This window comes from Nannospalax galili, unplaced genomic scaffold (assembly GCF_000622305.1).
Source record: "Nannospalax galili isolate Female #2095 unplaced genomic scaffold, S.galili_v1.0 scaffold139, whole genome shotgun sequence".
NCBI lineage: Eukaryota > Metazoa > Chordata > Mammalia > Rodentia > Spalacidae > Nannospalax > Nannospalax galili.
The window spans coordinates 2,281,595-2,302,212 of NW_008345884.1; the positions used below are offsets into that span (position 1 = coordinate 2,281,595).

The 20,618-nt window shown below is 40.4% G+C and overlaps 1 protein-coding gene across 4 annotated transcripts in view; it reads left to right on the top strand.

Moving 5' to 3' along the window:
* Positions 1-20,618, top strand: part of Wdr70 (WD repeat domain 70) — a 299,169-nt gene that overhangs the window by 267,274 nt on the left and 11,277 nt on the right. For 3 of the 4 annotated variants that reach the window (XM_008842080.3, XM_029567787.1, XM_017800345.2), the window contains 4 exons: positions 7,660-7,760; positions 9,342-9,421; positions 11,702-11,818; positions 14,152-14,314. In XM_008842080.3, coding sequence (XP_008840302.1) covers positions 7,660-7,760; positions 9,342-9,421; positions 11,702-11,818; positions 14,152-14,314 — 461 coding nt within the window. Of the gene's footprint in view, positions 1-7,659; positions 7,761-9,341; positions 9,422-9,719; positions 9,800-11,701; positions 11,819-14,151; positions 14,315-20,618 lie in introns of all 4 variants that reach the window. The other variant, XM_029567785.1, reaches the window with a different exon arrangement.

The window sequence follows — 20,618 nt, forward strand, 5'->3', positions numbered from 1 at the left end:
CTTCTGTCTGGCTTATCAAGGAAAGAATTATTTGAGACAGAGAATGGAAAAAGATTTCCAGGAAAAATGACAATTGCTACAAGCCCATAGTAGAAATATCTTGTGATTGGAGTGTGTGAGAAGCCAGTTGTGGTTGCACACACTTCTAATCTTAACACTCAGGGGGCAGATGCACAAAGATCACAGGATGTTCAAGACCATCCTGGGTTACATAGCAAGTTCCAGGCCAGCCAAGGCTGTATAGTAAGACCCTGACTCAAAAACAGAAAAAGAAAAGTATGGAGAAAGTGTTTGTCCTTACTCTCTTCATTCAGGGATGTCTCCATGGGGACCAGGTGGGTGCTGAGGACTATTATTTATTGGAGACTGAGGCTTAACAAACATATTTACTTCCTGAGCTTAAAGAGATGATGCCAAACCCCAGCCCATGTGTGCTGCAAAGCTCTACCAAGATTGGGAATAACAAGGCTGTGGGAGAGAGTAGAGGGGACAAGAACAGGACAAATAGCCTGGAAGAACTGAAGTGACCCCATGTTGCTTTTCTGCCTCCATGGCCCAATGCTTTAATGTAGAAAACAGTTTTGGGGGATTTTTTTTTTTTTTTTTGCCTGTAAAGTAAGACTTAGACTTGTGGAAACCTGAATAGAACTCTCTCTAGAACCTTCCTGTTTTCATCTTATTTCTTTGTTTTGAGCTCACATTTTGATCTGTGTTGTTAGCCTTGTGGGTCAACACACATGTCCACTCAAATGTATTAGTTCTGAGGATGCCCCTGATGCTAAGGCTCCTTATGGGCAGATCACACAACTGTAGTAGTCTCCTTTGTGAACAGGTGTCAGGCTTATTACTGGCAATATCTGAAAGTACTTGTTCTTCAAGGAATCAGTTTGCCTATTCGTTCTTGTACTACATGATAGAAACCAAACATGAAAAAAACAGATGGGGTGTGGTTTACAATGATGGTCAGCAGCTGGGAAGGATCAGGAAGTGGTATTTCACCATAATCATGTTTAAGGCCTAAAATTATTAAGGATGCTGGGTTTCTTTTAGCATATAAAGTAAAATGAGCTCAGTGGTGTTTGGATATGCACATTGCAGACACCAAGATGTTGCACAGGCATTGATTTCTTTTATAGTAACATTTGTGAACTGGGATTTTTCTTTTCTGGGTTTAGTGATACCATCTGCTTTTCTCTCCTGGTCTTGTTGGGATCAAACTCAGGGCCCTTGAATGCTAGGCAAGCATTATACCACTGAGCTGCATCCCCAGCCCCTATCTCATTTTAATAAAAACATACTAAGGTTCTACTTCTGGGTTAGATGGGTTTGGAAATTATTTAAAACCTTCCACTTTCCTTCTCCTTCATTTTTCAAAACCGGACTTTGCAGGGTAAGTGGTTTAAGGAATGAATACTGAAATTGGAAGAACTTGCCCCCATTCTATCTCCTGTGTGTATAACTTATGTAACCTGGGAGTTTTACTCTCTCATGGGCTCAGTTTTTCATCTATGAAGTGGAATGAGATTCCTAGTTTTGTAGTATTTTTGTAAAGACTCAATTACATTTAAAAAGTTCTAAGGCTGGTGAGATGGCTCAGTGGGTAAAGATGCTTACAGACCAGTCTGATGACCTGAGTTCAATCCCTAAAACCTACATGGTGGAAAGAGAGAACCAACTCCCATAGGTCATCCTGTGACGTCCTATGACACATACTGTGGCACGTGCACATGTACACACATGCACAATAAGTAAATAAAGGTAATAAAAATCTACTACTACTACTACTACTACTACTACTACTACTACTACTAATAATAATAATAATATAAAGTTCCATACACTTCATAGCTTCTTTCCCACATGTCCTGAAATACATGTTCATTTCTTTCTATGGTTTTTCTCTTCCTCCTCTCCTTATTTCCATGGTTTCACTAAAAGTAAACCAGAAAACCACAGAAATAATTATTTGGGATTTTTGTGCCATTTCACTTTTGCTAAGGGGTAATTTCAAAAGTCCTGTTTCAGAGTTTTGACACTTGGTAGTACTCACTGCTCTATGCATCTCCCCCTTTTCGTATGCTGTCTTCAAGGAAGAAAGATCTTTGTGTTGTTCTCATAACTCCCTCTGATCATCTTGCTTATGAGCACCAATATGACTTACTATCTCTTGGTGGTTGCTGCTATTTTGAGGGCAGTTTGTAGTTATTCTGAACGCCCAGGTTCTAAGACTGAAAGGAGAGTGAGCTTTGGTTTAAAATATAAAACTAATTTTGGAACAAAGTGGAATTTAACTTTGGTACCTAAAGGGAACCATTAATGGGCTCACATGTTTTAATAAGATGAAATGGGTTAGTATAAGAATAAAATACTTTATCAACTTAATTAAGCAAACGGTATATTATAGTAAACAGATTAATTTCAGAACCCACTCTTGCACTGCAGTGGCCTTCTGTCACATGGCTGTCAGCATAAGGTAAAGGCCTTCTCTTCGATCTTGTAGCTTTTAGGACTGGGTTCTTTTCTGATTCTTTGATTCAGGCATGTCCCTTCCCTTCCTTTGCTGCATTTCTCAGTAAATGTTACAGTCTGGATGTGTTACCAAGGAAACACCTCCCCCAAAAGAGGACAGAGGAATTTGGCTGGTTGGCTGAATGACTGACTGCATGTTTTGTATTTATTTGTTACCCATCCATCTCCCAGTGCTTCCTTGGGCTCCTAGCAGGCACGTGTCCATTATTGTTGAGCAAAGCCCCATATGTATGTTTGACAAGTTAGCAGCCTTGTAACTCTGCTTGCTGCCATCGTCTCAAAGATTGTTTGGTTTGGCCGATGGCCAACTCTCTGCTATAAGATGCATTTTCTTGACAGGACAGAGTATGGAGGCGCATTAGCTGCAGAGTTTACAAAGGTTAGCTAAACACACACAATAAATATTAATAAACAAAAAAGGCCCACCCCACCTTTGACTTTAAATTCTGTTTCTTCATTCTATGTTTTGGAATCCCTGTAGTATTTGATTAATAATCAGTCTTAGTGTAATTGAGCCTTAAGTGTCTTTGCCTAAGTTAGTCTGCTCACAGGCCCCTCATTGGCTGCTTTGCTGACTCATTGCCACAGTGGACAGATCTCTGGAATGACTGTTTAGTACAAGGGGTCTTTCCCTGCTTCTACATGAGAGGAAAATAAATGTGCTTCCCCTTAAGAGCTTATGCTAAGCAGTCATGTGTATGGTGTGACTTAGGACTCTGAAGGATAAAGGATATGAACAGGAATAGAGGTGAAATGCCCTCAGACTCCCTGGAAAGCAGTCAGACGTTTGGTCTGTTGGCCTGAGCAGTTGCCTCTCTAACATTTACACCCTCAGCGGAGAGGGAGAGAATAACAGTGACCTGCTGCCCCTGGAAACTGCCTATTTGGCTGGGTGTCTTGGAATTTATCAGGCCTACATTGTGGATCTTTTCCAATTCTGCACCCTGCTCACTTGAAAACATATTTGAGACTAGACTGCTTAGCCAGACCTCTAGAGAACCATGGAAGAGAAATAACTGTAAAACTATGTCCTTAAAACTATGACCATTTATAGGTGGCGGAAGTTTCTGGAGGCCTTGTAAACCCTTCCTTTTCTTCTGTTGCTCCCTGGGTCATGCACTCACTCTCTTTCCAGATCCACAGAAGGAAGAGATGAATACCACTGTACTTGTAGGATACTTGGCTATAATAATGATGCAGAAAAATAAAATTCTTCCTCAGAAAGAATGATTTTTTTTAACTTGAAAATTATCTCAAACTCTGTCTAACAAGTAACCCGTTTAGACATAGCTTTTAATTCATTCAGTACCAGATACTAATCTAAGAATCTGAATACACTGTCAGACAATACAGACCTGAATCTTTGGCCACAGGACATCAATTTTAGTTGAGGAGACAAGCATAAATAAATAATAAATAAATTAGATTTTACTTTAGAAGATGATATGTGCTACAAAAAAACCCAAAAAGCACAGTGAACAGAGGTAATGAACAGGTCACAGTTCTAAAATGGCATTTAAGAAGAGATGAGACGGTGTTGGCTCAGATGAACTTATTTTAGATAGGGTTACACAAATGTGACATTAGGAAGTTATATTTGCTACTCACCTTGTGTTTCCATGTTCCTGGCTGTGACCACCAGGAAGTTTCCAGTGGTCTAGGCATAGTTCCTAAATTAGTCTCAATGGAGAGTACCTGGAAGTCATCAGCTATTTGTTAGACCTAATTCCGCCTTTCGAACCTGGACCAGTTTTATTAGGAAGAAAATCTGACTTTAATACATACCCATCCAAAAGTAGGTTTTGTGAACATGTGTGTAAAGCAGCAGTATCAAAGAAAGAAGGGAAAGGGAGGGATGGGGAGGAGAGGGAGAGAGAGCGAGAGGAGAGGGGAGGGGAGGGAGAGGGAGAGGGGGAGAGAGGGAGAGGGAGAGGGAGAGGGAGAGGGAGAGGAAGAGGATCTCACAGGGTTGCTTAGCAGGTAAGGGCATGACCTGAGTTCAGTTCCCAGAACCCATATAGTAGAAGGAGAGGGTCAACTTCTGCAAATTGTCCTCTGACTTCCACATGTATGCCATGGCCTGCATGTATCCCTCCCTCCCCAACTAAGCAAAGATGGGGAACCAAACTGTCGACCATAATCTATTATTTTCAAGTTTTTCTCTTGTTACCATTTTATTATCTTTTCAATACTTGTTAGCAGACGTTGGGCAGCAGGCATTAGAGATTTAAGGAAAATTGTGAAAAGAAACCTGAAAAATAAGAAAACCTGTCTTTGTTGAATTTTTGTGTATTTTATACAGAGCATCTCAAACTTAATCACTTTTATACCCCCTTCCCCATTGTCAATTGTCACCCTCCCATAGTTCCCCCCTCCCCGCAACCACTGGAATTCATACATTCTGTCATTTGTCTTAAGGCCTATTGTGTCAAGTTAGTGTTCCCAGATATCACTCAGTGCAAGTTCATCTACTGAAGTCTAGTCAGCCTATCTAGAGTCTCTTGCTTTAGGAAGATCAGCTCTTCCTCAGCAATAATCAGTTGCCAATATTTCTTCAGCAAGATTGGGGTCAGCTGTCTATGCTGGGCTTTTGTTTGTTGGAGTTTGCATGGGTCCTGTGCATGATGACACCATTGCTGTAGGTTCATATGAGCAGGGTCCCAAGAGCTTGTAGGACTCTGTTTCTATATGGCCATGTACCTCCTCCCTGGCTCTTAAAATCTTTCTGCCCCCACTTCTGCAATTGTCCCTGAGCCCTGGGTGGATATAGTTTATAGGAGTCTTGTCCAAGGACTAGCATTCTTTAGACTTTTAGTCTCTACACTTTGGTCATTTGTGACTTTTTGTGTTCCTGGCCCTCTGTTGCATGAGGGAACTTCATTAATGAGAGCTGAGATATTCATTATTGTCTTCTTTACCCCTTGTCCTATGTTCCATGAGCCTTAGGTATAGAGGTTGCATTGTAGATTGCCACTTAGACTTGGGCAATTCACAGACAATGTCTGTGTGTGACCAGTTGTGGTACTCTGCAATAGTCTCTATCTGGTGCAAAAGAAGCTTCTTTGATGAGTGGTGCCTGAGATATTTGTCTTTAAATATAAGGATGCATAGCATTTTGCACATAGAAAGAAATTATATTAGTCTAGGGCTGTGATCATTTGGGGCTTTTCTGTAAGATCTATGAGCTCTCCAGCCATGTGTATTTATGTTTACAGTACCACAGATGTTTCCTCCCATTGAGTGGGTTTGAGTCCAATTAGGTAGCTGTTACTTGCCCCTAAGATGAAAGTGCCACTACTGCTGTCGTATGCCGTGTAGGTCTGATGTGGCTATTTGGTCTTGAAGCTGGTGTTGGACTATCGATTGATGTTCTCCCTTAGCACCTTGCAGAGTGCTTTCCAAAGCTATGAAAGCTGCCTTCAGGGGAAGGGGCTTCCAGGTCAGTTCAGCTCCATTGCTCCAAATCCTGTGTCTGAAGTATATTCTCTCTTTAGCAGCAGTAGAGTCTTATCTTCAAGTTCTGGGAACCCATCATGGACTGTGGCAATAGCCTGTGTAATTTTGGGAGTCTCTTGGACCACCCTGGCCAGCAACTCAAAGGAAAGTTTCTCCTGTCTGGCATGGTTTCTTGTTATGTAGCCTTTAACTATATACATGGATGCTAAAAGAGATATTATATGTGTAATTTGTCATTAGGTTGTTGGACTAATATGATTTCCTTTGGTTTTTTACACTAGGCATTATTTATTTCTCCTGTCTCTCTCCCTATCTAACCCTTTCTCCATGACTTCTCCATTTAAAGTGTCCCCTCTTTTCCCCCATTTCTCCCTTAAAAATACCAGTCTCCTATGGTCCCATCTCCCTTGAACTCCTTTCCCTTTATCCCCAAAGTTCCTTTTAAACTTAGTCTTCCCCCTTCCAATGGAGAAAATACAAAGACTCTGACTCTCTACAGAATGCTGCCATCTTTTTAGTGACACATAGTTCCAGAAGTACTCTGGAGTATTACTGGATATGAATTAGAAGTCCTGCAGCTCTTCTTAGCTTCCTTTTTTAGCTCTTCTGTAATATCAGAAAAGGGTTTGTAACCATCTGACTGTAGCCAGATGAGAGTCAGAATTGCTGCCTAAAGGAATCTCAGTTTCCCAGGTATTTTGTCTTAATGAAAGAATGAGATGCTTAGAGGCAAGGAACCAAAGTATTAGAACTGTAAAATATCAGTACCTAATTGTACCCCCTTTTCCCTTTAGTCCTAATACATAGCTTGGCAAGGAGCAGGCTATTAATAAATGAATTAGTGCTTCCCCCAGAACTTAGTGTGTGGTGGTTGTGCCTTCCAGTGTTAGCGTTGTCTTTGCCCCCTTCGATTCTCCTTCTGCTGTCCCTCCTGCCTCTGCCCTCTTACCACAGACAAAAATTAAAAACAGGCTGTGAGAACTCAGAACGTATGTTCTTGTGACCCCAGAGTACCACTTATTTGCTCAGCAGAAATGAATTTGGAGGATCATAACCTCTAGTGAGCCATCTCTTTAAATAGCTTTTCATTCAGGTTAATATCAAGTCTTTGTGTTTGGTTTCTCTGTTTTACTTCTACCGTTGCTTTGCTGTTTTATCTCATAGGCAGGGAGAGATTATTAATTGCCTACCAATATGTATTTTTTTTTTGACAAAGCTTAATTAAACTTGGATCTTTGTGAACTAAAGACAGTAACCACCTGGCCCTAATGTGAGTCCAGAGGGACATATTGTGTGTATAAAAGCATGAAACACAGATCTAAATCTGCTTTGGTGGTGAACATCATGTGGTTCAGCGTGCCACAATGCCAGCCTCACATGGTAATGGAACTGGACCAACTAACTGTGGTTCCAAGGCTGTCAGGAGAAAGGGGTCATGTACAGAAGGGGACATCTTTTGTATTTTTGTAGTGTTTTACATGGATAACAAGTGTTGAGATAGAGCTTAATCTATAGAGCACAATGTTATAATTTAGAAGAAAATACCTAAAAAGTTACAGGTTACTATCAAGATGGTATTTGATTTAGTAAACTTACCCTCAAAGTACCAGTAAGATTTTTCTCCCTTATTTTTATTCATTCTCTTTAATTGACCTCTGTGCCTGTCCTTTTTAGAGTGTTGTCCGCTGCCTGTGGCATCCAAAGCTGAACCAGATCATGGTTGGAACTGGAAACGGACTGGCAAAAGTCTATTATGACCCCAACAAGAGTCAGAGGTATTTCATAAGTATTGCCTGTTTGAGATGGATAACAACAACTGGGGGGAGGGCTTTGATTCACCCCTGCTTTATTCATTTCTCTCTTTGATGAGGATCCACCCTTTTAGAAAAGGCAGCTGGCACAGAGTAAAGCCTCAAACTCCTAGTATTGTGCTTTAAAGAGGATTTAGATATCACCCTTGATCCATACTGAATTCAAAGTGAAAGTTGCCTGGGGATTTGCAGTTCTTTGGCTGAAATGTTGAGTGCAGGGAGAGAAGCCCCGCTTGCCTGCATACCACCCTGGACAGTGGCATTAGTGGTGATGCATGTGAGGGATTAGCAAAACAGAGGACTGACCACTGACAGGAAATGGAAGCAGCTTTTCCATTTTCTTACCTTTCTTTTTTGACTTTTAGCAGTTACAAGTTTTGGTATCTGACAAGGTTATACTGTGCTAGCAAAAAGTGACAGCATATGTACTTCCCCTCAACTCCTAGCCCACCCAGTGTCGAGCATAAGCATACCTATCTATTACCAAGGTCCGGAAAACGTGAGAGCCTCATTCAATTCCTCGGTTACTTCCATTCTCTTTTCCACAGGGTGGACATGTGTCACCACTCCAAAGAGGATGGCCTTTTTCTTTCTGTTAGTGTACATATACACATGCCAAATTCAGGTTCTCTATAAGTGTATTTTGAGGTCTCACATACTGTCAGAGGAAAGGAAAACTATTCTCTGTTGATGAATTTTCAATGGCCACAATTTTGCTGTAAATAGGAGCAGACATTCCTAACTCTCCCGAGAGTTTCTGGACTATGCTTACCCTATAAAGTTATTTGTTACAATCTTTACTAATAAATAGGAATTTATTTGTTTCTTAATAAAGTAAAATTGTTGATGAATTATTATGAGGGGAGTCTGCTTTACTTCAAAAGATGATGGGCCTCATGTTATAAGCACCTATTTGGAAGGGTACTATCTTCACCTGGGATCTTTAAGATTTGCTAAATTGACACTTACTTCTAAGAGATAGCTCAACTTTGATAAGGAGAAGGAACATGCTTCAAGCACACTTCTGGTTAAACCTACACAGTCTTGGGTTGTAGCCCTAGGGCAGTGCTGCTAGACTCACTCCATCTAGACACTTGCTCTCTTGTATCAGAGGTGTGGACAGTATGCCATGTTGGGCGTAGGATACTGGGTTGCTTTCATCTGGAACATAGACTAAAATTTTAAAAGCCTATGATGTTAAAGGTGAAAAGGTTGGTTAATTTTGTAAAATTTCTTTACCATCTTATATTTTTAAGTTATTTTTATAGATTTTTTTTTTCTTTAAATGCGCGTGGTAAATGCCTTGGTACCTTTCAAACCCTTTCACTTGGTAGTGACCACGTTCATCCATGTTCATTTCTAGAAGTTTAATCAGTGTCACCAAGACCCCCTCAGAAAATCAAGGACTTGACAGGATGGTATACACAGATTGTGTTTCTAAAAGCACCTGTTGAGGGATTTTCACTGAACTGGAAACTCACAGTTTCACCTATATCTGTTCCTAAAACTAAAGAAAATAATTTTTTTTTTTTTTATCCAACTTAGGGGAGCAAAATTATGTGTGGTTAAAACCCAGCGGAAGGCAAAACAAGCTGAGACTCTAACCCAGGACTATATCATCACCCGTGAGTTGCTAACATGCCTCTCAGTCCTACATTATTCTTTTCTGCTGTGCTGTTCAATGCTTGGTTTTAAAGTCAGAACAGCCCTCAGAGTTGTGGCATCTGTTACAGCCTTTCCAATTATGTGCAAGCGTACAAGTCATGACAGCTTGCTCCTTTAGCTTCTGTGACCCTTTGTGAGAATCGGGTTTACCTTATGTAACTTTGAACCCTAATGGAAAGCACCTATTTGAACTGAAAGCATTGTTCCACCACAGGCTTTTAAAGAGTAGTAGTCTATTCTGTGACTTATCCAACTTAGGGGAGCAAAATTATGTGTGGTTAAAACCCAGCGGAAGGCAAAACAAGCTGAGACTCTAACCCAGGACTATATCATCACCCGTGAGTTGCTAACATGCCTCTCAGTCCTACATTATTCTTTTCTGCTGTGCTGTTCAATGCTTGGTTTTAAAGTCAGAACAGCCCTCAGAGTTGTGGCATCTGTTACAGCCTTTCCAATTATGTGCAAGCGTACAAGTCATGACAGCTTGCTCCTTTAGCTTCTGTGACCCTTTGTGAGAATCGGGTTTACCTTATGTAACTTTGAACCCTAATGGAAAGCACCTATTTGAACTGAAAGCATTGTTCCACCACAGGCTTTTAAAGAGTAGTAGTCTATTCTGTGACTAAACAAGAAATAGTGCTGGTCTTAGAATCAGGAGGCCTACTGTTGTCTGTTCGCACCAGACTGGCCGTGTGATGTTGAAAAACTAGAATTTATCAGGCAAGTGAGATTAGATAAGGCTTTCCTCATCTCCCTCAGGAATCTTATGACCATGTGCTACAGCCACCTAGAGGAATTTCTATATCAAATTAACTATCTAGGGTATGAATAGAAAGCTTACCAGGGCAGAGTAGTTTCTCTTAGGTCTGTCACAAGCTGTGTCAGTTTGGTAGACCTATGCTCCCAGAACTACAACCTTAGACCTGGAACAGACTGAGAGGGGAATCTTGGACATGACAGAGGTGGGTTTGTTATCAAGTGGTGCTGTGGACTTTACCAGTACCTCAGTCTAAAGCCCAGGGGACACTCTACTGCTGGGCTTGTTTCTGGTGGTGGGTCTCTTGTAAGACCAATTTCCTTGGAGCTTGTGATCAGTCAAGAGATCCCATGATGCTTTTGGAAAGAGTATAAGTGTTAAAGTAGGGGTCATGGCCCATCCAGCTCATGTAATTACACGCGGCCTACTTAAATTCCTCTAGCTGTTTTAAGTGAAAAGTGATTTTCCTCGCTTAAAAAGACTGTGTGTCGTGTCACCTGACAGTGACAAAGGGTGATGTTCTCAGCTTCCCTGACTCAAGGAGGCATGCTTTACTGTGAATGATTGGGGCTGGCCTTATTGCAAGAGGGGCAGAGGGGATGAGGGGATACTGGAAGAGTTGTTGAGGTGTTAGTGTATTATAAATTCCACTTAAGCCTTTGTCTTTTAAAAGCTCTTGCTTTTAAAACAGGTTTTAATTTGTTCATAAGAGTTGAAAGAAATTCCAATGGCTTTTGTCAGGAAACAGAAGCCTAGCTATTTAAACTCCCCAATAACCCTCTCCCCAAGAATATTACACTGTTTTCCTTTTAGATTCTTATTTTCTTTATATTCTAAAATTTAATTCTGACATTGAGTTGAATATACCTGCCTCTGATTTTTATCCTCCTGCTTTGAGTACCATGTAAAAGGAGGGGTAAGGCCTAGTTAAGTGCCCATGCCGGGAGATTCAGGTGCCCCTGCATTCAAGGCAACCTTTATCCCAGTTTCAGTGGGATAAGTGCTCCTCTCTTCCGGTCACTCAGCCTTGCCACTCCTCTTGAGAGGTGGTCACATTTCAGAAACTTGTGAAGTGATTCCAGTGCTTAGGAGGCATCCGAGGAAACTTCAGGGCTGACAGGCAAGCTACTGGTATCATTCACATTTGGGTCCTGTAAGAAAAAAAAAGTGTTTCCGTTAAGTGTTTCTTTTCAAAACCACAGAAACTAAGCTGTAGCCTATGGTTTGGGAGATGAGGAGCCTCACCAGTGTTTCCATGACAGTGTTTGACAGTGTTTCCTGAGGCCATTAGCTGCCGGCAGAGGTGAACAATGGGTCTGGTATCAAACAAAATTGACTAATTGGTCACAGTAAGACTGTCTTTTATTATTAGAAGAAGGCTGTCATTATGATTTCCATTTCATGTTTCAGTTAGTCATGCATTAGCTATGTTTTTGGATGAAAGGCTGTTATAACAAAAATTTTCAAATGTGACTCCTCACAGCTCATGCCTTGCCTATGTTCCGTGAGCCCCGCCAACGGAGTACGAGGAAACAGCTGGAGAAGGACAGACTGGACCCCCTGAAGTCACACAAACCTGAACCTCCTGTAGCAGGCCCAGGTGACGTGATCCAGCTAGTTGTGCTAAGGGAATGAGGGGGTAGGATGGTGTCATTGTTATGGAGATGGTAAGATCTTTGAGACCTGGGTACTTCTTTCTCTTCAGAGAGGCTTTACTAGGTAGTGGTTTTCAATTTATTTTTCAGACCCAGAATGTTTTACATAGAGTTCTGATGCAGAATTGATGTATAAATCTGATAAAGATGGAGATGCTGCGCTGAAATAGAACATCTGGGGCTTTCTTCTCTCCAGCTTGAGCCTTTTGGGTGACCTGAGTGGAACTCTGGGGCTCCATGGAAGCCAGCTTTAAAACCACTGCTCTCATACTGGCTTCATATGCAACATTGGTCACTCAGACCAGGATCCAAACTGGATCAGGTTTCACACAGGCAAAAAGTGACCATGACTTAATTCTGTGTTCATAAAATAGAGCTACTCATTTTACTAAAAGATGACTAAAAGACCGTAGGTATCAGAAAGAAGCGGCTGTCCTATGGCACTCACTTTTCACTAGAATTTCATTTTGTGTGACTACATGCATAGTTGCTATTTGTAACAGGCACCTGGCTCTGCAGTCTTTGCCTTGTTCATTCATCCGAGCCTGAACTCGTGACCTCCTCCCATTTGCCCCTTTAGCATTTGAAAATATTCACATTTCTATATCAATGATTTTTAAATAATATTTTTATTGATTCTTCTATAATTTCATACGATATATTTTGACCATATTCAGACATCCTCCCCCTTTCCTCTCAGACCCACCCCCACCTCCCTACCCCCCTCCTTTCATGTCCTCGATTATTTTTTTTAAGGCCTATTGAGTCTAATTTGTGTTCCCAAAATGCTCTTGGCTGCGGGCCTGTTCCCTGGATCAGTTATTTTTTAACTTTTCCTGCCACCAGTCAGAGTTCCTAAATAATATCCTGTTACTCAATTGTTCTGATATTCTAATATATAGTATTCTTTCCTAGATTATTTCAGATCCTTCTAGTTCGGCACCATCTCTCAAGTCTCTCCCTGTCCCCGCTGCACCTCCCTTCCTACACACAGCTTATTACCCTCTCTTCTAGCTTTCATGCTGTGACTGCCAGGCTCCATCAGCCTCCCCCATGCACTTCTATTTCCAGAGTCAAAGTTCTCTACAGCCTGACCCTTGCCCACTTTTGTAGCCTTACACTTCATGCCTCTCCTACTCTGGTCTCTAATGTGACTGTTGGTTTACTATTGTCTCCACACACCCGTGGATTATATCTCCGTCTACATTTTTTGGACATAAATTCATGTGCTCATTGAAAATAGCAGTCTCTATCTACTTTGTGAATCTTTCCCAAATGGTCCATTGCATTCAAAAAGACCCTCTCAGCCACCTACCTCCATATAAAGTCCTATCTCCTTCCTCCAAGTGCTGTAATGGTCACTGGCCACACAGTTTCTGGAGCTGATCATTTACTTAAGTTTCTGTGTTGTTCATGTTTATTTAAAAATCAGTTCTAAAAAGAACTTTCTAAGTGGTCAGGCAGTTACGGGTTAGCAGGCACCATCCTACTGGCTATTAGGGATCCATCAGGGAGATAGTCCTTGCCCTTGAGATTCCCATTATCTCAGCAGTTACAGTGCAGTAAAGTAAGGGGAATCAGTATGTTCGTATGGTTTGTTTTCTCTCAGAATACACAGCAAAGTACCTATAAGGTACACAGAATATGGCAAACCCTAAAATATGTTTATTTAAAACTAAACTAGCAGCTGTTGAATATTGGTTATTTTTAGAATTAAATTTTAATAAATTCCTTATTTGATTTACTTATTTTCATTTTATATGTTTGAATGTTTTGCCTGCATGTAGGTAAGTATAGCACATGTATGCACACCTGCAGAGGCCAAAAGAGGGCATCAGATCCCCTGAAACTGGCGTTATAGATGGTTGTTAATCGTGGGTGCTAGGAACTGAACCTGAAAGAGCAGCCCCAGATTTTAATAATAATAATAATAATAATAATAATAATAGCAGCATACTCTTAACCACTGAGCCATCTCTCCAGCCCCAGATTTCAATAAATTCTTGCTAGTGGAATTTTTAACACAATTTGTTTTTCTTTATCAATATCATTTTATGAATTAAGAGCTAAAATATTTTTTAACATGTCTCTTCCTGTTTTAAAATGCTGAGGATATTTAAAATGCCGGGGCTTGGTGAGTCCTCGCTTTGGCTTTAATCCGTGTAAGCTGAAAGGATGATCCTCAAGTACTCTTGAGATTTGTACTCGGTACTTACCACATAGACAGATGTCATCATGTCCTGTCTGTTTCTAATCTGGTGTTTTTCTTTTTAAACAGGTCGTGGTGGCCGAGTTGGAACTCATGGGGGCACCCTGTCATCCTATATTGTGAAAAACATTGCTTTGGACAAGACTGATGACAGCAATCCCCGGGAGGCCATTTTGCGTCATGCCAAAGCAGCAGAAGACAACCCATATTGGGTTTCACCAGCGTATTCCAAGTAAGAAAGTAGTTTTTACAATAGAAAATTGGAGGTTGGTGAGATGGCTTACCTGGTAAAGTCACTTACTTGTTATGCAAACCTGGTGGCCTCAGTTCAATCCCTGGAACCCATGTAGATGTGGAAGGAGAATTGACTCCACAAAGATGTCCTCCGGCCTCCACATACATGCCATGGCACACAAACATCCATACACACCCCCACCCTCCCCAACTTAATAACAACATGTTTTTAAAATAAAATTAAAAAAAAAAAAAAGGAACTGGCAGTGTAGCTCCTCAGTAGCAGAGCATGTTCTTAGCATGAACAAAGCCATGGATTCAATTCCCAACAATAACAAAAAGAATAAAAATAGAAAATTATTATGCCTAATGAACTGAGAAGAACATAACAACAGTACTTGGGGTTTTAACTTCCTCTTTTCTTATTTCATACTTGTACATAAGAATGGGCCAGGAAAACTAGGTGTGATGGCACATGTCTGTAATCCCACCTTTTAAGAGGTAGAGACAGAAGGTGAGTTGAAGGCCAGTCTTGGCTACTTAGTGAAGCCCTGTTTCAAGAGAACAAGAACAACAACCAGCTCTTGGGAGATGAAGGCAGGAAGATTGGAGTTCAAGATCATCCTCACCTACAGAATGAGTTCAAGGCCAACCTGGGCTATAAGAGACCTTGCCCCAAACACCAACAACCACAACAACAAAGGACCAGGAACTCACAGTCTTGAAAGCCTATGCATTTTTTAATGTCATAAGACTCTAAAATGATGAATTTGAAAACTACAGCAGTTTCATCAGAATTATGGCCAGATATAAACCGTTATACAAGCTCATTTGACCTAATTAAAAGAAATAGCTCTATTGCCTTAGTGGAGAAGAGCTCAAACAAAATAGACCAACTGGTGTGTCCCTTAGTAAGGGCTAGAGCTTTGTTATTGTTTGGTTGGTTGGTTCTTTTGGTTTGGTTTGATTTTCTCAAATAATCTCACTAGTTATCCCTGGCTGGCCTGGAACTCACTGTGGAGTTGGCCTTGAACTTGTATGATGTTTCTGAATCTGTCTCCCTGCACCCACAACAAGCTAGGGGTAGTTTTGGGGGAGCCAAATGTGCAACCCTATTCGTAAATCCAGCCTTTTTGATTCCCTCAGTTAGCCCAATATGGGTGAGTATGCCATGGTTCCTAATGCTGCTAAACCACCTACATTTACACCTAGGAAAGTAGTACTGTTAAATTTTTAGTTATTAATTTTTTTTTTTTTGGGGGGTCTTTTTGAGACAGGGTCTCCCTGTAGCCCCAGCTGTCCTGGAACTCACTATGTAGACAAGGCTGGCCTTGAACTCACAGAGATCTCTGCTTCTGCCTCCCAAGTGCTGGGATTAAAGGCGTGTGCCACCACCCCCAACATAGTTACTAAAATTTTTAACTTTTTATTAGAACTAGTTTTAGACTTAGGCAAATGCTAATGCCTTAGTATATAATCATAGTATAATTAGTTATTAAAATCACAAAGCTGCCGGGTGTGGTGGTGAATGCCTTTAATCACAGCACTTGGGAGGCAGAGGCAGGCGGATCTTTGTGAGTTTCACACCAGCCTAGTCTACATAGCGAGTTCCAGGCCAGCTAGGGTTACAGGGAGACCCTGTCTCAAAAAGTAAATAAATAAATAAGTAAATAAAATCACAAAGGTAACACGAGTACAATACTATCAACTAAGGTACAACCTTCCTTGGTCTTCACTAGTTTTTCCTCTCCTATCTGTTACTCCAGAAGCCTCTGCTGTGTTCAGTTGTTATTAAAAACTTCGTGCTCTCCCTTAGTCATAATAGTTTCTCAGCATTACTTGTCTTTCATGACCTTAGTGCTTTTAGTAAGTAATGGTCAGTAATTCTTTGGACTTTCAGGTTGGGTTTGTCTGGCATTCCCATAATTGGAACGAAGCTGGGCATCTTTGGTAAAAATAACAGAAGTGATATTAAATCTGTGTGCATCACACCAAGGGGTTTATTGATACTAAAATGTATTATTAGTAATGTTGCTGACTTTGGTCACTTCGTGTAAGTGTTATCTGCCATCAGATAACACTCCACTGTGTTTCTCCACTATGAAGTTGGTATTGTGCTTCAGATTGATGCATTTTTTGGAGTACAGTTTTAGAGTGTGCAGATCCCCTTCTCCCTCAGACTCTTGACTGATATATCTGATTTTTGTCCATATTGATTTTGCCTGTAGCAGCCATTATTGTGGTGATTATCCCATGGTGGTTTTCCTCTCTCCCTCTTGTTTTCTGTATTTATTTTTATTTTATTTATTATTTTTACTTTATGTGTTTGAGTGTTTTGCTTGTATATTTAAGTGCACCCGTGTTGTGCAGTGCCTGTGGGGGTCAGAAGAGGGTGTCAGATTCCCCTGGAACTGCAGTTACAGATGGATGTTAGCCACCGTGTGAATGCTAGGAATCAAACCCAGGTCCTCTGCAAAAGCAGCCACTGCTCTGAACTGTTTTCTGTATTTAAGTTACACTCTCTTAAGGGAAGTTGTCCCTTCTCCTATGTGTATTTGTTCTTCAGAGTTTTTATTTAGTACTCTGGGAACTCAATAAAATGCTTTCTTTATTCTGTGGGTTAAACTCTAATACTCTCAACATTTGGCTTGTTACTCAGATTGTTCCAGCTTTGGCCAATAGAAGCTCCTTCTAAGTAATTCCTGTCTTCTTTCAACAGGCCTGCCCCCACTCTCCTTTGGGGTGATACCACAACATGTTCCAGGTTCAAGTTTGTTTTTCTTGCCCCTGGGGTTGAGTACTTCTCCACACAGCCCTAACTCCCTCTCTTAAAGAGTGGTATTTAGAGACTACTAGTTGGATACTAGATGTGCCCAGTGCTGCTAAGAGTGCTCTTGCTTTTAGATGCTCTCTGCTGACAAGGCCAGGAGATGTATATGTATGTGTATGTGTGTGTATGTGTATGTGTATACATATACAAAATAATCTCCTGTCCAGAGTTGTAACCTCTTCCTTCAGCAATGAGACCAGCTCTTATTTTTTCAGTTCTGGTATGCACATAAAGTAATTTCAGAATTACTGAAACTTTGTAAGAAGTACTTGTACTAAGTCTGTTATAGCATTTGTGTATAAGTCTTAGACTGTGGGTCCTTGGGTTGTTTGTTGTCCAGAGTTACTTTAATCAGGTTTATTTGGAGTGTGTAAAATATTACTGTTGTGCAGGGGAAGTCAGAGCTTGAAGAGACCTTCCCAGAGCAGTTTCTCCTGCCTCATCCCTGCTCTTATTACCATTCCTATCCCAGTCCTTCCTTTGAGTCCCTTTCCTTCCCACATCCTGTAGCAAATCAGTCTCCTTTGTTTCTGCTTTATCTTCCTCACCTTTCTTCTGCCCAAATGAGCAGACGCTTGAATATTTTCCTATGTCTCCTTTTCTAAAAAGATATTTTTACTAAAATTTTATGTATATGAGTGTTTTGCCTGCACGTATGTGAGTACATTACGTGTGTAGACCCTGAGATAATGATTCATGTGAAGGTGATTCATTAGAATATGTTCCTAGAAAAAACCAGCAGGAAGGTAGAGAGTTGTAATGAAGCAAGCAAGAGCTCAGCATGAAGCCAAGTCCCATGGAAGGCCACTTCAGCTCAGTCTTGCAGTATATCTCTGGCCAGTGGGCAGAGTTGTCTTGATCAGGGGCATAGCGGCTAGAGTGTCTAGACGCGTCTATCTTGTGCTCATTGGTAATGGCTGGAGATGGAGTTAGAATACATATTCACAGGCCCTGCCAACTCTGCACAGCTTTAGAGATAGGTGTCACTGCTGTGGTGAAAACACACTGCACAAAGATGCTCATGGAATTGAGATCTGGAAGGGGAGGCACTGTGTTGTCTCCTGTGTGTTGTAGAACAGGCTTTCCAGTGCAGTGTCAATGGTGGTTGTTTATGGTGTGTATTACTGTATTAGTTACTTTTCTGTTACTGTTATAGAAACACCATAACCAAGGGAACTTTTAAAAGGATGAGTTTATTTAGCTTACAGTTCCAAGGGGTAGGGAGGCATGGTGGCAGAGGTTGCTGGAGTAGGAACAGAAGCTAGGCTCTCACGCCTTCAAACAGGCACAGGAAGCAAAGAGCAACTGGAGATCTGGCAAAGCTTAAGAACTCTGTAAGCCTGCCCCCAGTGATATATTTCCACCATCATGGTCACACCTTCTAAGACCTCCCAAAACAGCAGCACCAACTGGAGACAAAATGTTCAAGTACTTGGAGCCTATGGGGGACATTCTCATTCAAACCACCACAATTAATAATCAAACATGGAGGCCAGTGAGATGCCTCAGCAGGTAATGGTACTTGCCACCATGTCTAAGAGCCTGAATTTGATCCCTGGAATACATGTATCATGGCACATGCACCTGCACATACACAAAATAAATAAATAAATAAATAAATAAATAAATAAATAAATACCTAATAAGTTGTTTGGCCACCAAACCCAAAACTTAAAAAAAAAAAAAAAAAAAAGCTTTTAAAGCCCCTTTGAAAATTTGAAACAGGAACAAAAAAAAAAAAATAAATAAATAAATAAATAAATAAATAAATAAATAAATAAATAAATAAATAAATAAATGTAATAACCAAAGAGCACAGATAGGAATCTTTGAGCACCGAGTTGCATAATGTTACAACTTCGGTGAGGGTCATTTGTAGCCTGGCTAGCTGAATAGTGTGCATCTAGCGTTCTGCATAAAATGTGTGTATATGTAAGCTCATGCACATCGATGCATGTCACTGACAGATAAGTTTAGACCTTGTGCCTGTGTTGACACTTCTGTTTGTAATGGAGTTGTTCGTTGTCTTCTGTTGCTATAAGAAATCTCATTCAGGAATATCCAAAGATTAGCCAAGAAAGAAGAGAAAGCAGAGATAAAATTTGTTAAACATAATGAACATCATTTTGATAACTAACTGCTTCAAATATGTATGTTTGAATAAATTACTATACAAAATAAATCATTGAAATGTCTCCAAAATATTGAAATATTGCAGCTTGCTGGTTATTGGTAGATATTAGCAATATATAGTGCATGGGACGGTGTCAAAGATCCAACTTAACACTGAAGAAAATAAAGAACTAAGAAGGCTGCTTTGGGAACCTGCTGGAAAGCAGCTCATTGCTGCAACCTAGAACAGAAAATGCACCTTAGAATTTCCTTGTTATAGTTCTAGTAACTGGTAAAAAAATACTTTGCTAAAGGGTCAACTTCAATTCAGAATGTAATTTTTATATTTGAGTTTTTAAGTAATACATTCATATGTGGGGCAGGGAGTTCCTCCAGAACTTGTTGATCAATCTCTCCAAAGTATTACTTTTCATTTTATTCCTACTTTATCTTTATATGCTCTTATAAGTAGAACCTTCTGCTATATTTATAATTCCCTTATATATGGAAATGCCATATGTCAAATGCCATGTGCCTGCATCTCCTTGAATTATTTACATGTATTAGTTTTTTATCCATCTGTTTATTGTGTTTTCCCATTATTTTAAATAGTTTCTATCCAAATTTCTGGGTTTTGTAGATATAAAATCATATGTAAATGGTGTTGTTATCCCCTTTTCCAATTTTTATATCTACTATTTTTTTCTCACCTAATTGTGTTGATTACTGCCAAAATGGGAGCGAATATGTCACATTGGTAGCACAGTCTTTGCTCACTTTCGATTAAAACTGTGTGAAATTTCCCTTTTTTTTAAGTGAAAAAAAACCAAGCAGCAGTTTCATATCCTTTAATCTCATATTTCCCCTTGAATATACCTTTTGAAAGCGTACATGTAAGATCTTAAGAAAGAATTAATCTCTTTCTATTTTATTTATTCACTCAACAAGATTTACTGAATACCTCCTATGTATGAGGTGGTGTTCTGGATGTGTCAGTATAGCTGTCCTGGAGCTTATTTTGTGATATACAGAGGCAAATAATACAGGGACCCACCCATAAATGTTAGATGATAGGTACTGCTAGAAAGAAAACTCAGTTAGGGAAAAGGAGACACAGGGTAACCAGGGTGGGGCCAGGTGCTATTTTAGGTAGGGTTGTCAGAGAACTGCTTGTGCCCTGAGTGAATGGGGGAGCAGGACATGCAGGTGCCAGGGAATTGACATTCTATGCAAAGGAAAATACTTTGTCTATTGAAGTACTCCCAAGATTTTCCTGCTTTGACTTATAGTAAAATGACTTTGGATTCAAACTTCATGGAGTTGTGGTTTACTTGTTATCTGGTTGTTAGGCTGGCTTTCT